Below are 20,401 nucleotides of genomic sequence, written 5' to 3'. Positions count from 1 at the left end.
CTTTCATCTGTCTGATCATGCTGACAATGTGTAATGCAACAGAGCAAGCTCCGCCAATCAGCAGCTCCACTGCCTCAGGCAACCACTGATTCTCCAAGTGCCCAGCAAAACCATCCCAATAATAATTCTTCTTTGGAGTGTTCAGATAGCCTCCACATACACTAAATTCACTTACTACCATGAAGGACATGGCTTGTGCTTAGAGTCCCACAGCTCCAAAACAGCAAAGTCAAGCTCTAGAACCCACATGTTTTAACTCCTACTCAGAGACTTTTGCCACTACTGCCTTCAAATTATTTCTAAATTTTTCTCTTATGACATAATATATGATTCAACATCTATGCACGTGATCATCTTTCAAAAAAAAAGTGATCTATTTTGTAGATATTCTGTTAAATTTTAAATGTACATTCAAGATTCAAATACATTTTCGTAAATTATAACAGCAGAGATTTGGAAAAATATGCAATAAACAAACCTGATTCATTTAGGAAGTGAACTGCATGCGGAAGCTCATTTTCGTCTAACTGCAGCTGATATTCTTTCACGAGTTGTAATAATCGTTTCCGGTCAATTACAGGAAATTCAATTGGCACATTTTTACGCTCTGATAAAATGATTTTCTCAAGTTCTACATAGCAGTCTGGAATCAGCTGCCCAACAACAGGCTGATCTCGGATCTATGAAATTACAAATGACAAGCTGTGAAAATCCATTTTATTCATTTATTTTTCAGGTGGTTGGTAAATTCTGTGATAATAGTTTTTACAGAAAGGGGTATATCATTCAGAACTGTATTTCTAAATAAAATCAAAATGTAATATAAAACTAAGTAATTTGTGAAAAATAAATAAAATGATCTTAAAATAAGAAAAATATGAACACAAGGCATTCCCGTCGTGGCACAGTGGTTAATGAATCGATTAGGAACCATGACGTTGTGGGTTCGATCCCTGGCCTTGCTCAGTGTGTTAAGGATCTGGTGTTGCCATGAGCTGTGATATAGGTTGCAGACGAGGCTCAGATCGTGCATTGCTGTGGCTGCGGTGTAGGCCGGCAGCAACAGCTCCGATTCAACCCCAAGCCTGGGAACCTCCATATGCCACAGGAGCAGCCCTAGAAAAGGCAAAAAGACAAAAAAAAAGAAAAAAGAAAAGAAAAATATGAACACAAAAGCCAACTGACAAAGAACTATCAAATAATACAGTATGGAAATATTTGGCTATCCAGAAAATCCATGGCAAAATCCAGGATAAATCATTAAGTATAAATAAAGGACTTTCTGTTTTCCAAGACATTAAACTTAGGCCAGCAATAAATATGCTAGCCTAAGAAGTCAGTAAGTACTAAAGAACTTTTGGACCTTATTTATGATCTGAAAATATCCACACCCCAAGGTGAAACATTAAATTTTATTCCTGCTATTTGCAAAATGTTATATTCATGGAATGTACATATGATCAGTGAAGTCTGGAGACAGACACGAAATTTCTTCACCTAAGCTATGCTTTTTCTTGGAAATTTGAACTTGGGAAATGAAGAAATCGTCTAAACCCCAATGATTCTGACATGCAAGGATGATTTCAGGTCTGTGACATTTAGAATCTATTAACTGTCTACTAAGACACACACAAAACAAAAACTTTTAAAGAATGGCCTTAAGTGATAGTTTACATATTAAAAATCTTTTCCAAGTTTTCTTTTTTCTTGAAAATCTAATTTTAAACAGAAACGTCACTCTACCAATAGTAACTAAAATGCCTTTAAGAACCACCAGGTGGCAAACTCTCCCCATTTCTCAACCCATGAACGTATTCTTGCATATTCTTTTTACTTGACAGTAACTAACAGAATTTCTACTTGAATTCTTAAACTTATTAAAAATAGAAATTGGGGAGTTTCTGTTGTGACTCAACAGGTTAAGAACCGACATGGTGTCTGTGAAGATGAGGGTCCAATCCCTGGCCTCGCTCAATGGGTTAAGCATCAAGCAGTGCCACAAGCTGAGGAGTAGATCAAAGATGCGGCTGGGATCTGGCGTGGCTGTGCCTGTGGCATAGGCTGGCAGCTACAGCTCCAATTCAACCCCTAGTTGGGAACTTCCATATGCTGTAGGTGTGGCAGTTAAGAAAGAAAGAAAGGAGAAAGAAAATGGGTTTTCTTATGTGCACACACACACACACACACACACGAAATTGGACTTGCTCTTTTTCTACTTTTAATTAGATCCTTAAAGAACTTGATTTGCAGGTATAACCATTACTTACATATTTACATCCAAACATTTAAGATCATTTTGATGTGTCCCTTCAACCAGAAAATTAAATATAATTTCACTAACCTTCACTTTCCTTATTCCCTCTCTTCATCATTTATAAATGAAGATAAAACAGACCTTCGGATGGAAGTTTATGTTTTAAACCCAAGAAGAGACACCTACATATAGAAGCAAGTAAGAATTCTCACAGAGAGCAAATCAAGTAGCAAAGAGATGAACTTTACAAGGGTGGATTATAGGACCGGCAAGGATCCCATTCTGCCAAGTGGCTGGACAAGACTAAGAAGAATATTGTTGGCACTGAATTCTGCTCTGTCCTACTTCTTTTAGCTTTATGATCAGGACACCAACAGCCAAAACCAAAAAAAAAAAAAAAAAAAAAAAAAGAATTTATTCTAAGTCGGTGCAGACACATGTTAATAGGGGTGAGACAGGGAAAGCTTAGAAAAGAGCCAAGATAAAAGGAAAAAAAGGAAAAATAAATGAAAGGGGAAAAAAATCATTTCTCAAAGATTAAAAGCTACTGTTTCAATACAGGTCGGAGCACCTCAGGGAGGAAAGAATATTCAAGTTCTGGCAGGCTTACTGTTTTAGGATCATCACTATTCTGCAAAGCAATCAAATGGATGTTCAAACCAATATGCCAGAAAAAAGGCATCCATTAGCAATATATACCTTTCTTCAAACAATACTGCCATTTCTCAAAGCATTTGTTTTACTTCCTTAGCTGGTGTTGCCTTCAGAGTTCAGGTACAAGTCATGAAGAATTTTGTTCTTATTAACTGACAGTGATAACATGCTATTAGACTAAAGCAGTGCCAAGCCAGTTTTGATGAACCAACCACTTTATTATCTATAGACTTTTCTGCAACTAAATTCAGGCATTCTCAAAACAAACTCATCCTCCAAGAAGTCTTTTTTAAAATACGATAAATGCTCTGATATCTATGATAAAAAGAGAAGCTATTAAAATATTGTAAGTAACAACCAAGTTCCCTAAATCCAGGTACAGTCTCAAAACAAAACCACCTGGGGAAAGAAGTTATTTAACTATATTAATTTTATATATTTGTTTCTTAAAAGTCATATTATTACTTAATCATATGCCCCATAAGAGCAGAAAAATCTACAAATAATGATACTTCATTTTTCTTACATAAAATCCCACTGAACCACCACTGGAAAAACCTTTCAGTGACTGTGATAAATGCACGAAAAGATACAAATGTGCAAATTCTCTCCCTGGACACCACAATGAGCAGCACATTTATAAATGGCCCATTAGGGTTGGGCTCGGAGCATAAGCTGTGGAAATTGAAGAGAACTAAGCTAACTGGCCAACTCATTATAACCAGGGTGACCATATAATTTATCATCCAAACTGGAATGTTTTGAGAATGTAGTGGGATACAATTAACCATTATGCTGGGACTGTCCAGGCAAAACAGGACCCTTGCTATAAGCTATGGCCTTGATCATTAGTGCTAATGAGCTAAACCAATAGGGACTAACAGTGAAATCCACCATTGTGTTGTCATATTAAGATATTCAGGGTGTTTTTCAGTAGAATTTACACCATCTTCTCTTAGAACCCAGGAATAATTTTAATTTCTCCTGCGAGTTATTAAAAACAAGTGTTCTCACTGATAACCATTTTATTTGTGTTTTATGAACTCTAGGAATTATGTTTGTCCTACCAGAAGAAAATTTTAAAAATCATTAACAGTTCCAGGAGGGAGTTCCCATTATGGCACAATAGAAACGAATCCAACTAGTATCCATGAGGATGTGGGTTCAATCCTTGGCCTCACTCAGTAGGTTAAGGATCTGGTGTTGCAGTGAGCTACGGTGTAGGTTGCAGATCTGGTGTTAATCTGGCTGTGGCATAGGCTGGCAGCTGTAGCTCCAATTCAACCCCTAGCCTGAGAACTTCGATATGCCATAGGTGCAGCCCTAAAAAGCAAAAACAAACAAACAAAAAGCAATTCCTGGAGTTCCCACTGTGGCTCAGCAGGTTAAAAACCCAACCCTAGCTCTCTGAGGACGCGGGTTTGATCCCTGGCCTTGCTTGGGGGTTATGGATCCCGTGTTGCCACAAGCAACAACATCAGTCACAAATATGCTGGGATCCAGTGTTGCTGTGGCTATGGACAGGCCTCAGATGGAGCGCCAATTCAACCTCTAGCCTGGAAACTTACATGTGCCAAAAGTGTGCCATAAATATATAATTGATAACATAATTCCCTAAATGAAAAACCCAGTCTGCATGTACGAGAAAAGTGTCTAGACATTGTTGAAAACCAATTAGTGATCTGGTGACCAGATGAAAGTGCCTTCTCCCAGTATTGAGGAAAAAATATGTGGACTGGGTTTGACTATGACAAGAGACAGGGAGGAGCAACACAATGATCAAGAAGAACATAAAAGAAGAACCGCAAAAGAAAGAAGTAGATGGAGAAGTGACCGTCAAAGAAAAACACAAGAAAGATAACTCCAAGACACCAATATTCATTTTCATCCTTTTGGCTGAATCAGCACTACAGGAAGTTGAGAGAGAAAGGGCCTCAGAAACATTTTCTCAGATTCTCTCAGGAATATTCTCTCAGCCTCTCAGACATCGTCTTAGTTTTTCCTGAGATCCACTAATTATTATTATTCCCATTTCTGTGAGTTTGAAAAGAAGTATAGCATAAATAAGTAATTTTAAAACTTTAAATAAGTAAATTTAAATTGAAAGAACTTTAATAATGCTAAAAGCCATGAAAAAAGCCCACACTTTTAAGATAGCTGAGGTCTCAAAATAGCTGACTTTTCAAGACTTCTGACATTCCTAGGCAGTTGCATAACCTAAGAAATAATACATTATATTTAGCTACTACCTACAGTAGTCAATGAACCATGTTACCTTGAAATTGAGGCTCTCATTTATGATGGTTTTCCGAAGTTTTGCCAAAGCATCTGATTCCTCGGTGGCATTTACAAAGTGGTAATCCCGGATTGCAGGAAACCCACGTTTGTTCAAGAGTTCCTTGGTGATTTTACTTATACAGGCTTTGCGCTGCTTCTCATCAGAAACATCCAAATGTGTGCCAACAAGAATCACAGGGGAAGAAGAAGCACGAGCCTACCGGGAAAGACACAAAATACTCTTACGTTTGTATTAAAAGCAAGGCTTACATTTCCATTGATAGTCACTTTCTAGGAAACTCACTTGAGTGGAAATGAGCAATTAAAAGACTTCAGGAAGAAAATAATAAATGTCATTCCTTCTTTCCTTAAACTGAAGAAAAAATATAATGTTAAGAAAATTTTAAGTCATTTTGACACCCTTTCTTAATCCAATTATTACCACTTTTCACATGGCCTATGTAACAGTGATAGTGTATTTCTGTTTTCTTCTTTCTGTGCTTTAAAATGGGTTATTCTCCAAGTGTGTTCTGGACTTCTAAATAAGCATTTAATAAACCCCCAAATTATATCAGAGTAATATAATTTATTTTATATTTTCTCTTCCTTATCTGCGAATTCAGTCTCCTTAACTCATATTAAAGTCATTCAATTTGGAGTCTACAATGAAAAAAGAAAAACCACTAAAGCAAGTATTACTGCAACTATAATATTTGCTCACTGTGGCTAGCTATAATAAAGTCAAAAAAGGAACTTAAAAATTACCAAGATGACAAAACAAGTTTGTATGCAGCCAAAACACATGCTAAAACATCCTGACACATTTTTTTAAGGGTTTGTGCCACAGAAGTGCCCCTAGAGTATCATCCGAAGACAATTCATTCTTACTTTGGTTTCAATTCTAAAAAGTGATATACATTTAAAACCATATATACATAAAGGAATAGCATACAGCATGACAGCAAGGGAAAAACTGGAAAAACTACAAAATTCCAAATATAAGGATTTATTAATCTGGGACCATTTAAATCTCTAAGATCTGAAGGACTTTACACTAGACTGCCACTGAGGACATAGCCAGTGACGCACAGATGCTTTTCTTTACTACAGTTTATTTCAAATTAGGAAATAATATTCATATAAGAAATAGTATCCATTTCCATTTAAGAAATAGTATCCAAAACAGCTTCACATATGCATTCTCAATTTATAGCTTAAAAAGGTTTCGAGTTTCTATAATTTTCACTAATATTGAACACACTATTTTCATGTCACAACTTACTCTTAAAACTTCCCAACTCAGAGTTTCCATTGTGGCTCAGTGGGTTAAGAATCCAACTAGTATCCATGAGGATGAGGGTTTGATCCCTGGCCTTACTCCATGAGTTAAAGGATCCCACGATGCCATGAGCTTTGGTGAAGGTCACAGACAAGGTTCAGATCTAGCATTTCTGTGGCTGTGGCTCCAATTCAACCCCTAGCCTGGGAATTCCCATAAGCCACAAGTGCAGCCCTAAAAAAAGAAAAACAAAAAACAAAAAACAAGAAAACTTCCCAACTCAAAATTTTAGTGCTTTTAACTTTCTTAAAAAAAACCATTTGAGGGAGCTCCCTTGTGACCCAGCATTGTCATTACTGTAGCTCTGGTTATAGTTGTGACCTGGGTTCATTCCCTAGCCCAGGAATTTCCATATGCCACAGGTGTGGCTGGTGGGACCGGGGTGGAGGGAGGGGGACTATTTGGGAGTTCTCTCTGTGATGCACGGGGTCGGCAATATCTTAGGAGTACTGGGGTGCAGGTTTGATCCCCAGCCTAGCACAGTGGGTTGAGGACCTGGTATTGCTACAGCTGTGGCTTAGGTCACAACTGCAGTCGGATTTGATCCCTGGACAGGAGGAGCGGCTGAAAGAGGAAAAAAAGAAAAAAAAGCAAACTAATTGAAGAGACTGTTTGAAGCAATTGTTTGTCCAAAATAAATTACTCAAGAATTATTTTCTCTTTTTAAATGATTATAGCAGATCACCTTTATATTGAAGAGCCAAGGCTTCATGGCATCAACTTCAGCTTGCCCTTTGCTTAGGTCATAGACAGCAAGGTACAGAGCTCGCTGGGTCATAAAGTGGGGATGGGTGCTGTAGAACTCCTCACGACCTAAAGAAAGATTGGAGAATTTTTCAGCCTTCCAGAAAATAGGCAAGAATCCTTGTTCAAAAAAAAAATTACATGATATCATCCACTGTCTAGCATACAAGAAAGAGAAAAACAAATGATAACACTTAGACTGGATTTTTACCAGAGACTGACAACTTTTTATATAGGTGTCAGGTACCATCAAAGGACTTAGCTTCAGCTGACCTACTATTCCTATCGTTTCCTTCCATGGAACAATTCCATAGGATCCACCAGGACTCTTTGCAATATTGGAACAGAAAACTCAGTTTTTAAATCTCTGTTCTAAAAATAAGATTTTAAAAATGTGAATAAAAAATTCTTGTGAAATAAATACCTGCAAAATCCCACACATTTAGAATGAGGTCTTTCTTCCTTTTGCCTCTTATTTGGATGGGCCAGTCCTTCACATCTATGCCAACTGTGGCACCTTGCATACCAAGATCTGATTTCTTGATTCTCATTAATTGCTGTAATAAGGTGGTTTTACCACTCCCAGTGTTTCCCACTATCATAAGTTTCATTCGATTATAGGGCACAGCCTTTTTTAAACGCTGTTGAAGAAACCTGGTATTTGAAAAGCAAAAATAAAATAAACTGCTTCACAGTGTACTTATGATATAGATGTATTCTTATGCATTGAATTCTTTTAAATATCAAGTTGTTCTAAAATACAGTATGCAAAAGATTGCTCACATAGCTTCTTTAAATATCACAAAACTCTAGAAATTATAAAGTTTTAAAGTATAAAACTGTACAAAGCCCATTTGATAAAGAATCAAGGTAGACTGTATAAGCATATTGCCATATTAATCCTTGATATGAGGTCATATTGGTCATATGTGTATGTATATATTCATATATGGTATACATAATGCATATATCCAAATATATCATATATTCATATACAGTATATATGGAGAGGGAGAGCATATTAGTTACATTATAAATTAATCCATATGAATGATTAAATTATTAGCAGATAATATATTGCTATCCGTAATAATCTTAATGTAAAAATAACTGAAACTAACTAGAAGTGCTATAGGTGGCTAACACTACCAGCTTTAAATTAATGGTACATTTAAATGTTCTCAAAAATAAAATGGATATAGAAAGATATATTTTAACTATGCTAAAATGTCACCACAGTTTAAAATTAGAAATGCAAACTAAATCATAAGTGAATCTTAAGGAATATTAACTGATTCATTCTCATAACTAATAGGATTCTGGCCAACATTCCTGATGATCTAAACTAAAAGCATCATTATTTTTCTTGAATTATTTGATGCTTTAGAGATCAAGATCTGAAAGATCAAATCTTGTACGTGTTGTTATTGAAACCAGTCATTTTCTCGCATACAACTTAAGCTCTGCTTTCATCATCAATAAACAAGAAAATCAATGGTCCAATGTCTATTTATTAAAAATTCACCACTCTTTGTCATTCTTTAAGAAATCAAATGAAAACTACAATTTCTAAACTACCCCAGGTCTGTCTTCTCTAAAGTTGTTAAATGTGTTTAAAAAAATTTATATAGTAGCTTGATAATATAGCATAATCATCAAAAACAAGTTCTACCAAGTGTTTAGTAAGACTAAAACAAAATTTTATATGAACATCTTTTCCAGTTTCATGAGGAAAAATCATGGGAAATAATTATGTATGTTTAGCACAGCAGGTGACAAACTTTTTTTTTCAAACTATATCAAGTTCAGGAGAACAGAAAACCAAATCTTCACTCATAAAAAGATGCAAAAAGTTAAATGTAAGAAAACCTAAGCAGAAGAGAATTAGGTAAATATAGTTCACTGCTAATTCAACAATTATTTTGTTTTCAATGCCAAGGATCAAATAATGAGTAAACAGAGCCATGGTCCCTGACTTAGTGAATATTAAGCTCAAGTCAAGGATAACTGAGAGGTGATAATTGAGTTCTAACATAAATATAGATAAGAGTAGTTTTGTGGAAATGAAAATAAATTATTGTCTGAGTAAGTAACAAGAAGACTAATGTGCTCAAATGGTAACAAGGAATGGAATAAAGTCCATTATTAAGTATATTTGAAGTTCATAAAATATAAAACCAGAAACAGTGATATCTGGAAAGTTTTGATGGTTTCAAAAATGATTAGGTTGAGTAGGTTATCAACTTCATAGGCAAAACTTAAGTTAGTAATTTTATTTTTTATTTTTATTTTATTTTTTGTCTTTTTGTTGTTGTTGTTGCTATTTCTTGGGCCGCTCCCGCGGCATATGGAGGTTCCCAGGCTAGGGGTTGAATCGGAGCTGTAGCCACCGGCCTTCGCCAGAGCTACAGCAACTCGGGATCCGAGCCGAGTCTGCAACCTACACCACAGCTCACGGCAACGCCGGATCGTTAACCCACTGAGCAAGGGCAGGGACCGAACCCGCAACCTCATGGTTCCCAGTCGGATTCGTTAACCACTGCGCCACGACGGGAACTCCTTAAGTTAGTAATTTTATATAATTTAAGTAGCTATAATGCTTTAAGACATGATAGACATATGATAACTATTTGCTATATGAAATGCATCTTGAAAAGTTATTAAACTGTTTTATTTCTTTAGATTGTATAATTGGTTACTAGAGGCCAAATAATAAAAATTTCCCTTTTAAAATCCATTTCTACTAAAAAGTATGATAAGAAAGAAGCCACTCTCTCAACATTAACTTGGCTAGGAGAAATGAAAAGTTCTGCTGTAGCACCAAATAAAGGTATACATTAAATTAAAGGCAAACAATACACAGTATATCAACATTAGATGACAGTATACATTTTTCCCCTAAATTGTAACTATATATCCATCAAAGTCACGGAAACAGCAAATCTGAAACAAATTTAATAAATACAAATGAAAATAAAATTATCTAACCTTATGATGTCTTTGGCTTTACATCCTATATGTTTAAAATCAAAATTAAGATGCAGATCATCCAAAGGAAGATCCCATATTTTGCTTAATTTCCCCATTTCATTGGGAAAGGATCTCAGTTCCAAGTTGCAACTAACATCAAGCGATGTCAGATTTTCAAGACAGCCAATCTCAGGAGGAATCTTAACGAAATACAAAAAAAAGGGCAAAAACTGTTGATGGGAAGGAAGAAATGTGTGCTGCCAAAAACCAAGATGCTGATGGGAAACAAGAAAGGCTCAGAGATCAGCAACTTGCATAACCTTGCAATAGAGTTCCAAAGCCTTGTCAGAGTTTTCGCTATAGACATTTTAAAACATAGGTATAAAGGACTAACCCAAAATAATCTGTCACTTACTTGTAATCTTTAAAAACCCATGTTCTCAGTAACATATTTCATCTCTTCACAACATTGAAAGTAAAGGAGTTCTTTACATGTACCCAAATCCAATAATCTGTGGCTTTAGCCCATTCCCTTGCACTAAAGTTCTTCAGTAGAACTAAAGAACTAGTCACCACAAACTTATATACGACTTAACTTTCTTAAAAAGCAAATAAATGTTTATACTGTAGGTGGTATAACTGGAATTTTTTTCTGTTCCAAATTTTTAAGCAATACTCATTACTTTTATAATAGCAAACATTAATTTGTTGGCAAAAAAAAAAAAGTCAGGTACCCCCCCAAATATTCATGGTTATTCTCAACCTCAGACACTATTCTTTTTGGCTTTTATAGGCAAAAGGAGTGAACCTGCCCCCTCAAAAAAAATTCTTTCTAGGATGAATGGATAATCAATTTCAAAATTATAACAGAACTTTGCTGTACCGTAGAAAATTGACAGAACACTGTAAACCAGCTATAACGGAAAAAATAAAAATAATTATAAAAAATAAAATAAAAATTCCATGCCCACCCCCCAAAATTTATAACAGAGACTGGCCCATTGGGTAAGGGGTAGCATGACAAAGGAATGAAGAAATTTAAAAATGCGGAAAAGAATGTCAGCTGAAAAACACAGGCTATATATGTTCTCAAAACAACTTGAGCAATGCAACATGCCTGAGAGTCTGTTAACAGACCATGGATTTCATGAAAAATTGATGCCCTAAAAGTATGAAACACATCCATAAATAAATATTTAGATAGATAGTCAAAATAAAACAGAGCACAAAAAGTGATTGGGGGGGGAGGCTACACCCAAGGCATGTGGAAATTCCTGGACCAGGGATCAAACCCACACCACAGCAGAGACCCAAGCCACAGCAGTGACAATGTCAGATCCTTAACAGGGAACTGCAAAAAGTGATTGTTTAAGGAAATTAATCATTGTTAATATACTGTTTACTTCAGGGTAGGATTATATTTTACTCAAAAAGTAAGCAATATCAGGAGTTCCCATCGTGGCACAGCAGAAACGAATCTGCCTAGGAACCATGAGGTTGTGCGTTCGATCCCTGGCCTCGCTCAGTGCGTTAAGGATCCAGCATTGCCATGAGCTGTGGTGTAGTTCGCATATGCAGCTTGGATCCTGCATTGCTGTGGCTGTGGTGTGGGCTGGCAGCTGCAGCTCCGTTTAGAATGTAGTGGCCTGGGAACCTCCATATGTTGCAGGTGCAGCCCTAAAAAGCAAAAAAAAAAAGGAGTATCAAACAGATTTTGAAATTGGGATAATGCAAATTGCAAAAGCATATTTTCAAAGTGGCAATAATTTTAAGCAAATAATGATCTGTTTACCTCTTTCAGTTTATTATGAGAAAGATGTAGTTTCTCTACTCTAGACCATGCACATGCTTTTTCACTCAAGTCCAAGGTACTGATCTGATTATGACTAAACAAGAGTTCCCTTAAGTTCATAGATCTCCAGTGCACAGGACCTGGTAGATATTTAATATCATTGCTGCTCATGTCTAAGGACCGTAGGCTGAAACAAAACAATATAAAGATAAAAATCAAAGAGTGTTTCCACAATACAAGAGATAATATCACAAGTAATCTCCACCTGAGTGAGAATAATTAATAAATAATTAACAAATAATTCATAATTAACAAATGCAAAGGCAGGGCTGAAATTCCTGCCTTCTATATGAGATTTACAAATACGTAGCCTCCGTTTCTCTTTTCAGTTTCACTCACACCTGGTGAGATTCTTCAGAGGTTGGATCCTCAAGTTTATTCCCAACTTTACCAACTTGTCTCAGTGTGAAAAACATCACAAAATTGAGCATGATGCCTTGTATATAGCAGGCCCTCAATGCAAATTCGCTTTCATGCAGGAATAGCTACCCAATGTTTGCAGGAAATAGCAGAAAAACACATGCCACATACAAGTGTACATGTGTAGGAAGAATAAAGATAGTCAGCAATTGTGGCATGTTTGACTATGTAAAAGGTTACCTGGACTTTCACAACTGTATACTGAGCCCTTTCATCCAGCCTACTTGAAGCATACTAAATTAATTCTAAGCTCAAAAAGCTGTGCCGCCTGTTAGATCAAGATTCAGATCTGCACAGTAACATTTTTGCTCTTATTTTTAAATGACACTAGATTTTGCCTTGTTATAAAAATGTGTGAAAACAAGAAAATCAATTTGACTACATTAAAAATAATACATGTATATCCAAGAAACTGCAATGGAGACAAAGTTGAGAATCACTAGACCGTACAAAAGCAGTACCTCTTAGCTTTAAGACTAAGCTTAGAGACTTAAAGCTAAGTCTGCCTTCTCATTTGTGAAACAGAAGAATAAATTTAAAGAAATACATGTAAAATGCCTGAAGGTAGTGTCTAAAGGTACAGCGTAATTAGGGGCTGCATAATATTTTTAGTTTTCTGGGAAGACACCTTCTCTATGACATGTGTCTCCTAATCAACTTTTATAAATATTTATCTTTTAACCATTTTCAGGAATACATTATGTTTAAAATATAGGACCACTTGTGTTCTATAGATGCCTGTATGTCAGAGTTAAGAGTCTGAAATCAAACCACCAGTGTTTCAGAACCGTGACTTTGGGCAAGTTACTTCATCACCCTAACGAAATCGTGTTCTCACTTTGAAGTGGAAATAAAAACAGTAACTATTTTATAGGATTAGTAGGAAAATTAAAGAAATGATCCACTGTCAAGGAGTTAGAACAAGCTAGATTTAAATGAACTAATACATCTGTCTCAAACTTTCTGTGACTAGATTATAACTATTATTTGCCTTTATATGTATATATTTGCCCATGTACCTTTATGGATTTTTTTAGAATATATAACACTAGCAGACTAGTATTTAAGATGAGAACATATTTGAAATCTAATTAATGCCTGAACACGTAGATAACAGGAAGCTTTTTAATAAAATTAACCAAAAGTATCCCCAAATACCAATTATCCTGATCTTCACCAAAAATGTCACTCAAACATAATTTAAGTGTAATTTCAAAGTTAATAGTACCTTCGCAACATAATCCCTAAGAGCAAATGAAATTTTAAAAGTTATATTGATAACCAATACAATCTCATTTGATTATAATAATGCAAAAATTAATTACTCTTAAATTGTTTCTACACAATAGCATACTAAATTAATACAAAAGTTAAAAGGCCAAATAACAACTTTGGCCTCTTGTCTAGTAAAAGTCAAGCATTCACAGATTTAAAAACATTAAGCTTAGTAGGTTCAGAAATGCACTATATGTATATGTATATGTCTAATCAAAACAATGTTTCTGAAGGTTCTGTTTCAGAAAAATAAAATGGTTTTTAAAATTAAAATAATAAACTTACTGTGGAAGATTTAAAATTGCTTCTGGAACACATGTAAATCTGTTTTGAGATAATTTTAGGCTTGTCATGGATGAAGGCAAAAATGGCATGGCAGCTGAAAGAAAATAAAAGTGAAATAATGGACATTTTAATCACTTTAACTAGATTTCCATAAGATTCTACACTAAGAACAGCTATCAATGACCTGTCGCATAATTTAATTTCCATTCTCATACTGAAAACTTAAAAAAATTCAACCTTTAAAATAAGTTAATACTACCACTAAACATGCAATACACCATAATTATAAGAATTTTTTAACCTAAAACATGTCTAAATATAAATTAATCAGTCTATGTTTGTACAAAGCAGAAATTACTAGAAATACTCATTTCAAATTGTGTGAGATTACATAATATATATGATAGTTTAATTCAAATTACTTTCAAGTAGGTCTAACAAAACACTTTGGAATACTTTACTAATCTACAATATAATATAAAAATAAAAACTCTCTGTAATACCATCTTATAAAGAGTATCTATGGAATAATTATGGATGTTAATATGTATTCTTTGATCATAGGATCTTAAGAGATTGGGAAAACCTTAAGCAAAATAAAGTGACATATCTCAGAGTTCCCAATATTCTGGTATATTATATGAATTTCCAAAAGGGAAATACAGTGCAAGGTACCTCAAAGGGATAAAATTCTGTGGAACACAATTTTGGAAACTGAGCAAATCACACAGTCTGTTTTCTCATGTGTAAAATAGTGCAGAATCCCAAGTGAACTCTGAGATTCTTTAGAGACTTAAATATTTGTGGTCCTATGACATTGGCTTGAGAAATTATTTTTTAGCATTTTCAAGATTAAAAATATGGGTTATGCTTTATCTAGAAAATCTTCGAGGCTCAAAATGTTCCAGGACATTCCTAAAAGCTGTCTTACTGAGAAGCAGAAAGGTACGTGCTATACCTCACCAACTTTCAAAAAGCATTTGTGGCAAAAAAAAAAAAAAAAAAAGTAGAAATGATTTTCTACTTATAAATTAAGTCTTGAGGTTCAGATTCTATATGAAAAAGACTTGGAAATATCAAAGAACTGAAACTTCAGTTCACTCAGGATTATTTTTAATAGTTAGTAGTCCCATTCAGATATCACCTCCACAGGGTATCCCTCCGAATATAAGACCATTTCTAAAACTATTAAAGTTGTACAGTGCAATGCAATCAGATTTTAGAACCTACGTATATTCAAGCTTTCGCAGCAACTAATGAATTACATGCTCCCTGAACAAGTCACAGAAGAATCTCAGTGCTTCAATTTCCTCAATTAGTCAAACACAGATCATGCCTGTCCTAGCCTATAGGACTTTTGCGAGATTCAACTGATACTGACCATAAGCTAGCCTCAGGGTCCCTCAGATGCTCTTCTCTCCAGATCCAACTTAGTCAAATGTCACAGACACGGAGACACTTCCCTGTCTCCACAGACTGGTTCAGAGCCCCTTGAGGCAATACTCATAGTATCCTGGAGCTTCTCCTCACAGCACTTAGCATGATATAAACTACATTTACTTGTTCCCTCATTATTTAATGCCTGTCTTCTGAACTCAACTGTTCCTTAAGGCCAGAGACCAGGTTGCCATGTTCACCAGTGAGTGAATCACTTGATCTCCAGATTCAGGGTCACGGTAAGAACGTGGTTCGTATTCAAGAGGGTGGAAGGAGGGGAAAAACAGAGGAAAATTTCTATGCAAATTAATATGGCTTTTGTTACTATCACATGCTGAAAGTTCTGGAAAAATAAAATATTTAAAATAATTCAAATTTCTATTAAATGAATTAAATACTATTTTACCAAGTCAGGTATAGAATTGCTACATGGGAGACAATGGCTTCCATTAAGGAAGATAAAGTAGGGAAAGCTCCCATCTATTTCCATAAAAGTATTTTGCCCCTCAATATTAGAACTTTCGGATAGGCTACTCAAATCCCTGTTGTCTCACATGTTAAGAGTATTTTCTTTTAATAAAAGTCATGATCATAATATGTATTACGGTAATATTTTGAACAGAGTGAGAGCTCAAAGAATACATGTTAACCTTACTAATGTGAAAAGTTTTAAATGATTCATTTTATTTCTAAAAAATTACAGTAGTAGTATTTACATTCCAAAAAAAACTGCCGAAGAAACTTCAGTAGGAAACTTGGTATTTCTGTTTCAACCACTTCAGGCAGCCATATGCATTTTCAGTATAATGGAGTAAAAAGAACCACAGTTTAATGACCATTGGTAGTGCAAGATATTGACATTTTAGCCCATGACAATAACGACATGCTAATTTTTTAATACTTAAGAAAGGTAGACTATTACTATTTTAATACTTAAAAGTAGACTTTTTTTTTTAGAGCAGCTTTAGGTTTACAGAAAAATTGAGCAGAAAGTGCAGAGTTTCTATATCCATCCTTTCGCTTCACCATCCCCACCCCACACACATACACCTTTTCCCTGCTATAAACAGCTAGCATGGATTTGTGTATTTATGATAACTGATGAGCCTATATTAATACATTATTATCAACTAAAGTCCTCAGTTTACAGTAGAGTTCACTTTTTGAGTATTATATCCTATGGCTCTTGCCAAGTATATCCATATTCCAGTACCACACAAAATAATTTCACCATCCTATGAATCCCTGCTTCTCCCCCTAGTCATCACCCTCTCCTTCCCTCCAAAACCCTGGAAATTACCGCTTGTTTTACTGTCCCCTTAGTTATGCCTTTCCGAAAAAGACATATAGTTGAAATTATACAGTGTGTAGTCTTTTCAGATTGTCTTCTTTCACTTCGCAATAAGCACTTAAGTTCCCTCCACGTTCCATGGCTTGACGGCTCATTTCTTTTTATCACCAAATTGCTAACTTTATATTGAAAACTCCAGCATAATACCACCTTTAAATCCCCATCTAAAATGTCCACATACGTCTCATGTTATAATATTCAAAAGGGCTTACCGAGAAAATTCATTCCGGCACTTAAACTCTCCACTTGAGGACAAGCCTCAAGAAAGTCCTCTGAGAGAGATGAAATGCGGTTCTTACTAAGGTTTAAAATCTTCAGTTCCTTCAGGCTCAAAGGCGAACATATTCCTGATATTTTATTTCTAATCATAAGAAACAAAGTGACATTAAGGTGCATTAATTCATATACTTTGAAGGAAAAAATCAAAACAAAATGTCTTCAAAGAATAGCAGCAAAGCAGGTTCATTAATTTTACAATTAGTTGTAAAAATTTAAGTTAATCGACAGAAGCTGTATTATGAACTGCCATGTACATTACTATGAAAACAATGTCGTTGCAGGTCAACCTAATGAAACTTCAATACGAGGTGACTCTTCTGTTTTCAATGAGCCCCTTTCTTACCCTTCTAAAATGAGCTGTTCCAGTTTCTCTACCACATCACTGAGGTTCTCAGGAAGAGAAGACAGCTGATTGTAGGACAGGTTAAACTGTTTCAAGGTCGGGCACTTCACAGCAGGATCCAAAACCACAGACGGCCCAATGTCATTTCGAGAGACATCAAGGTTGGCAATACAGTTCATTTTCAACAAGTAAGAAGGAAATGATGTAAATTTATTACTGTGCAAGTCCAAATGTGTCAAACACTTCAGAGTCTGAAAGACAATATTTTAAAATTTTTAAATGAACCATCAACCAGCTGAAAAACCTAAGTTTAATTAGTATTTCTGCTTTCCATATTAGGTAATTAGAACCATTAAGAATTTTCCAACAAAATTGAAAACATAATCCACAAGAGAACTTCAGTATCCTGACTGGTCCTACCCATTCTGCTACAAACTAGATAAAGCCAGGAAAAATGTAACAGGTAGATGTCAAGAGCAGGATCATAAAAATAAGGTTTAGAGTTTGTCATCTTTTTTTCAAAATTATTCCTGCAATGAGTAAAATGGAAGAATAATAGGCACCAACAAATATTTGAAATAATGACAATGAATAAGCAGTACATCATAATCCTGGAAATCTATTTTTTAACAGTAACTTTTAGAAATTGTTATACACATTAATACAAATAAGATTTAACCATAAAGTAGTAATGCATATAATACATTTTTATTTTATAACCTCCTTTTTAAAATGGAACTTTTTGTTTAAAATTTCTATTTTCCATTTTTAAGCAATTTATAATTTTACTATGATAGGAGCAAAATTTCCATTTACATATTACATCAACTTTTTAAATCTTTGGTATGAATTATTGTCAAAGGGCTAAAATACCAAAAAAAAAATCATGACTCTATTCTCTTGATATAGTAATATATGTATTTATCCTGCCATGGAATTTTAAAGAGTTTGATGTAATTTTAAAGCTTATTAATGGATCTTTGCCCACAAAGTTGTTTCAAAATTTCTACCATTGTTTCAGATTCTACCAGATTATTCAGAAGGAAAAAATCTGACATTATTTTTACCAAGATTTTTTTTTTTTCTTTTCTTTTCAAGGTCGCATTCGTGGCATATGGAAGTTCCCAGGCTAGGGGTTGAATCAGAGCTACAGTTGCCACCCTCCGCCACAGCCACAGCCACCCCAGATCCAAGCTGCATCTGCAACCTACACCACAGCTCCGTGTAACACAAGATCCTTAAGCCACAAAGTGGGGCCAGGGATCACACCAGTGTCCTCATGGATACTTGCTGGGTTCGTTACCACCGAGTTAAAATGGGAGGCTCCTATTCTCAAGATTTATATATATATATTTTTTAATTACTCAATGAATTTTATTACATTTATAGTTGTACAATGATAACTACAACCCAATTTTATAGCATCTCCATCCCAAACCCCCAGCCGATCCCCCTGCTGCCCACCCTGTCTCATTTGGAAAACATAAGTTTTTCAAAGTCTATGAGTTAGTATCTGCTCTGCAAAGAAGTTCATTGTGTCCTTTTCTTAGATTCCACATGTTAGTGATAGCATATGATGTTGGTGTCTCACTGTCTGACTAGCTTTACTTAGCATGATAATTTCTAGGTCCATCCATGTTGCTGCAAATGCTGCTATTTCTTTCCTTTTAATGGCTGAGTAATATTCCATTGTGTATATGTACCACATCTTCTTCATCCACTCCTCTGTCAATGGACATTTAGGTTGTTTCCATGTCTTGTCTATTGTATATAGTGCTGCAGTGAACATTGGAGTACATGTATCTTTTCAAGTCATGGTTTTCTCTGGATTGATGCCCAGGAGTGTGACTGCTGGATCAAACAGTAATTCTATTTTTAGTTTTCTGAGGAATCTCCATAGTGTTTTTCCTATTCCCAAGGTTTTAATCAGCAAATTTTCTTATAGAGACACAGTGGACAAGAAGTTAACAAAAAGCATCATCTAGTGGTGCTGATTTGAAGTTCCCTTAAGAGAAGGTTCTGACTCTTTGAATGCCCTAATATATCTCACTTTGCCAGCCTCTCTCCAAATAATCTTTGTTTTAGCTAGGCCAAATTCTAGTTTTCTTTTACTTACTATTTAGCAAATATCTACTGAAGGTCTATGATGTGTCAGTCATTAATTCCTTCACAAGTTAGTTCAGTAATCACTTACTGAGCCTCCACTAGATGTCAGACCTTATTAGGGACTGGGCATAGACATGAACAAGCCTGCAACAGTTCCCAAGGAGGTTACAATTTAGTGGGGACAATATGCCTTAGATCAAAATTAACAGTAATGAGCACTGGAGGGAAAAGAGTGGATGCTGTGGATATGTAAACCAAGTGGTAGGCCATCTAGCCTGAAGGGAAGAAGAGGACACAAAAAAGGAAGCAGATGGCAAGGAAGCGACATTTAAAATGAGGCCCTTCATCTATCCGGACAAAACTCTACTTAAAAGAGACACGTGCACCCACATGTTCATTGCAGCACTATTCACAATAGCCAAGACATGGAAACAACCCAAATGTCCATCGACAGATGAGTGGATTCGGAAGAGGTGGTATATATACACAATGGAATACTACTCAGCCATAAAAAAGAATGACATAATGCCATTTGCAGCAACATGGATGGAGCTAGAGAATCTCATACTGAGTGAAATGAGCCAGAAAGACAAAGACAAACACCATATGATATCACTTATAACTGGAATCTAATATCCAGCACAAATGAACATCTCCTCAGAAAAGAAAATCATGGACTTGGAGAAGAGACTTGTGGCTGCCTGATGGGAGGGGGAGGGGGAGGGAGTGGGAGGGATCGGGAGCTTGGGCTTATCAGACACAACTTAGAATAGATTTACAAGGAGATCCTGCTGAATAGCATTGAGAACTTTGTC

The 20,401-nt window shown here is 35.5% G+C and overlaps 1 protein-coding gene across 5 annotated transcripts in view; it reads right to left on the bottom strand.

Annotated features, from left to right (window-relative positions):
- LRRK2 (leucine rich repeat kinase 2) overlaps nucleotides 1-20,401 on the bottom strand; it is a 149,670-nt gene that overhangs the window by 66,391 nt on the left and 62,878 nt on the right. For all 5 annotated transcript variants that reach the window (XR_007135912.1, XM_047787971.1, XM_047787969.1 and 2 more), the window contains 9 exons: nucleotides 17,481-17,731; nucleotides 17,071-17,219; nucleotides 14,071-14,164; nucleotides 12,031-12,217; nucleotides 10,257-10,438; nucleotides 7,693-7,922; nucleotides 7,210-7,337; nucleotides 5,184-5,402; nucleotides 479-680 (listed from right to left, as the gene is read on the bottom strand). Coding sequence is in view for 4 of the 5 variants with exons in the window: in XM_047787971.1 (XP_047643927.1) it covers nucleotides 479-680; nucleotides 5,184-5,402; nucleotides 7,210-7,337; nucleotides 7,693-7,922; nucleotides 10,257-10,438; nucleotides 12,031-12,217; nucleotides 14,071-14,164; nucleotides 17,071-17,219; nucleotides 17,481-17,731 (1,642 nt within the window). In the remaining variant the exon portion in view is untranslated. The remainder of the gene's footprint in view (nucleotides 1-478; nucleotides 681-5,183; nucleotides 5,403-7,209; nucleotides 7,338-7,692; nucleotides 7,923-10,256; nucleotides 10,439-12,030; nucleotides 12,218-14,070; nucleotides 14,165-17,070; nucleotides 17,220-17,480; nucleotides 17,732-20,401) is intronic.

Source organism: Phacochoerus africanus, chromosome 7 (genome assembly GCF_016906955.1).
Source record: "Phacochoerus africanus isolate WHEZ1 chromosome 7, ROS_Pafr_v1, whole genome shotgun sequence".
Taxonomy (NCBI): Eukaryota; Metazoa; Chordata; class Mammalia; order Artiodactyla; family Suidae; genus Phacochoerus; species Phacochoerus africanus.
The sequence above is the reverse complement of the archived record's forward strand: the minus strand, read 5'-3'. Positions and strand labels throughout refer to the sequence as shown.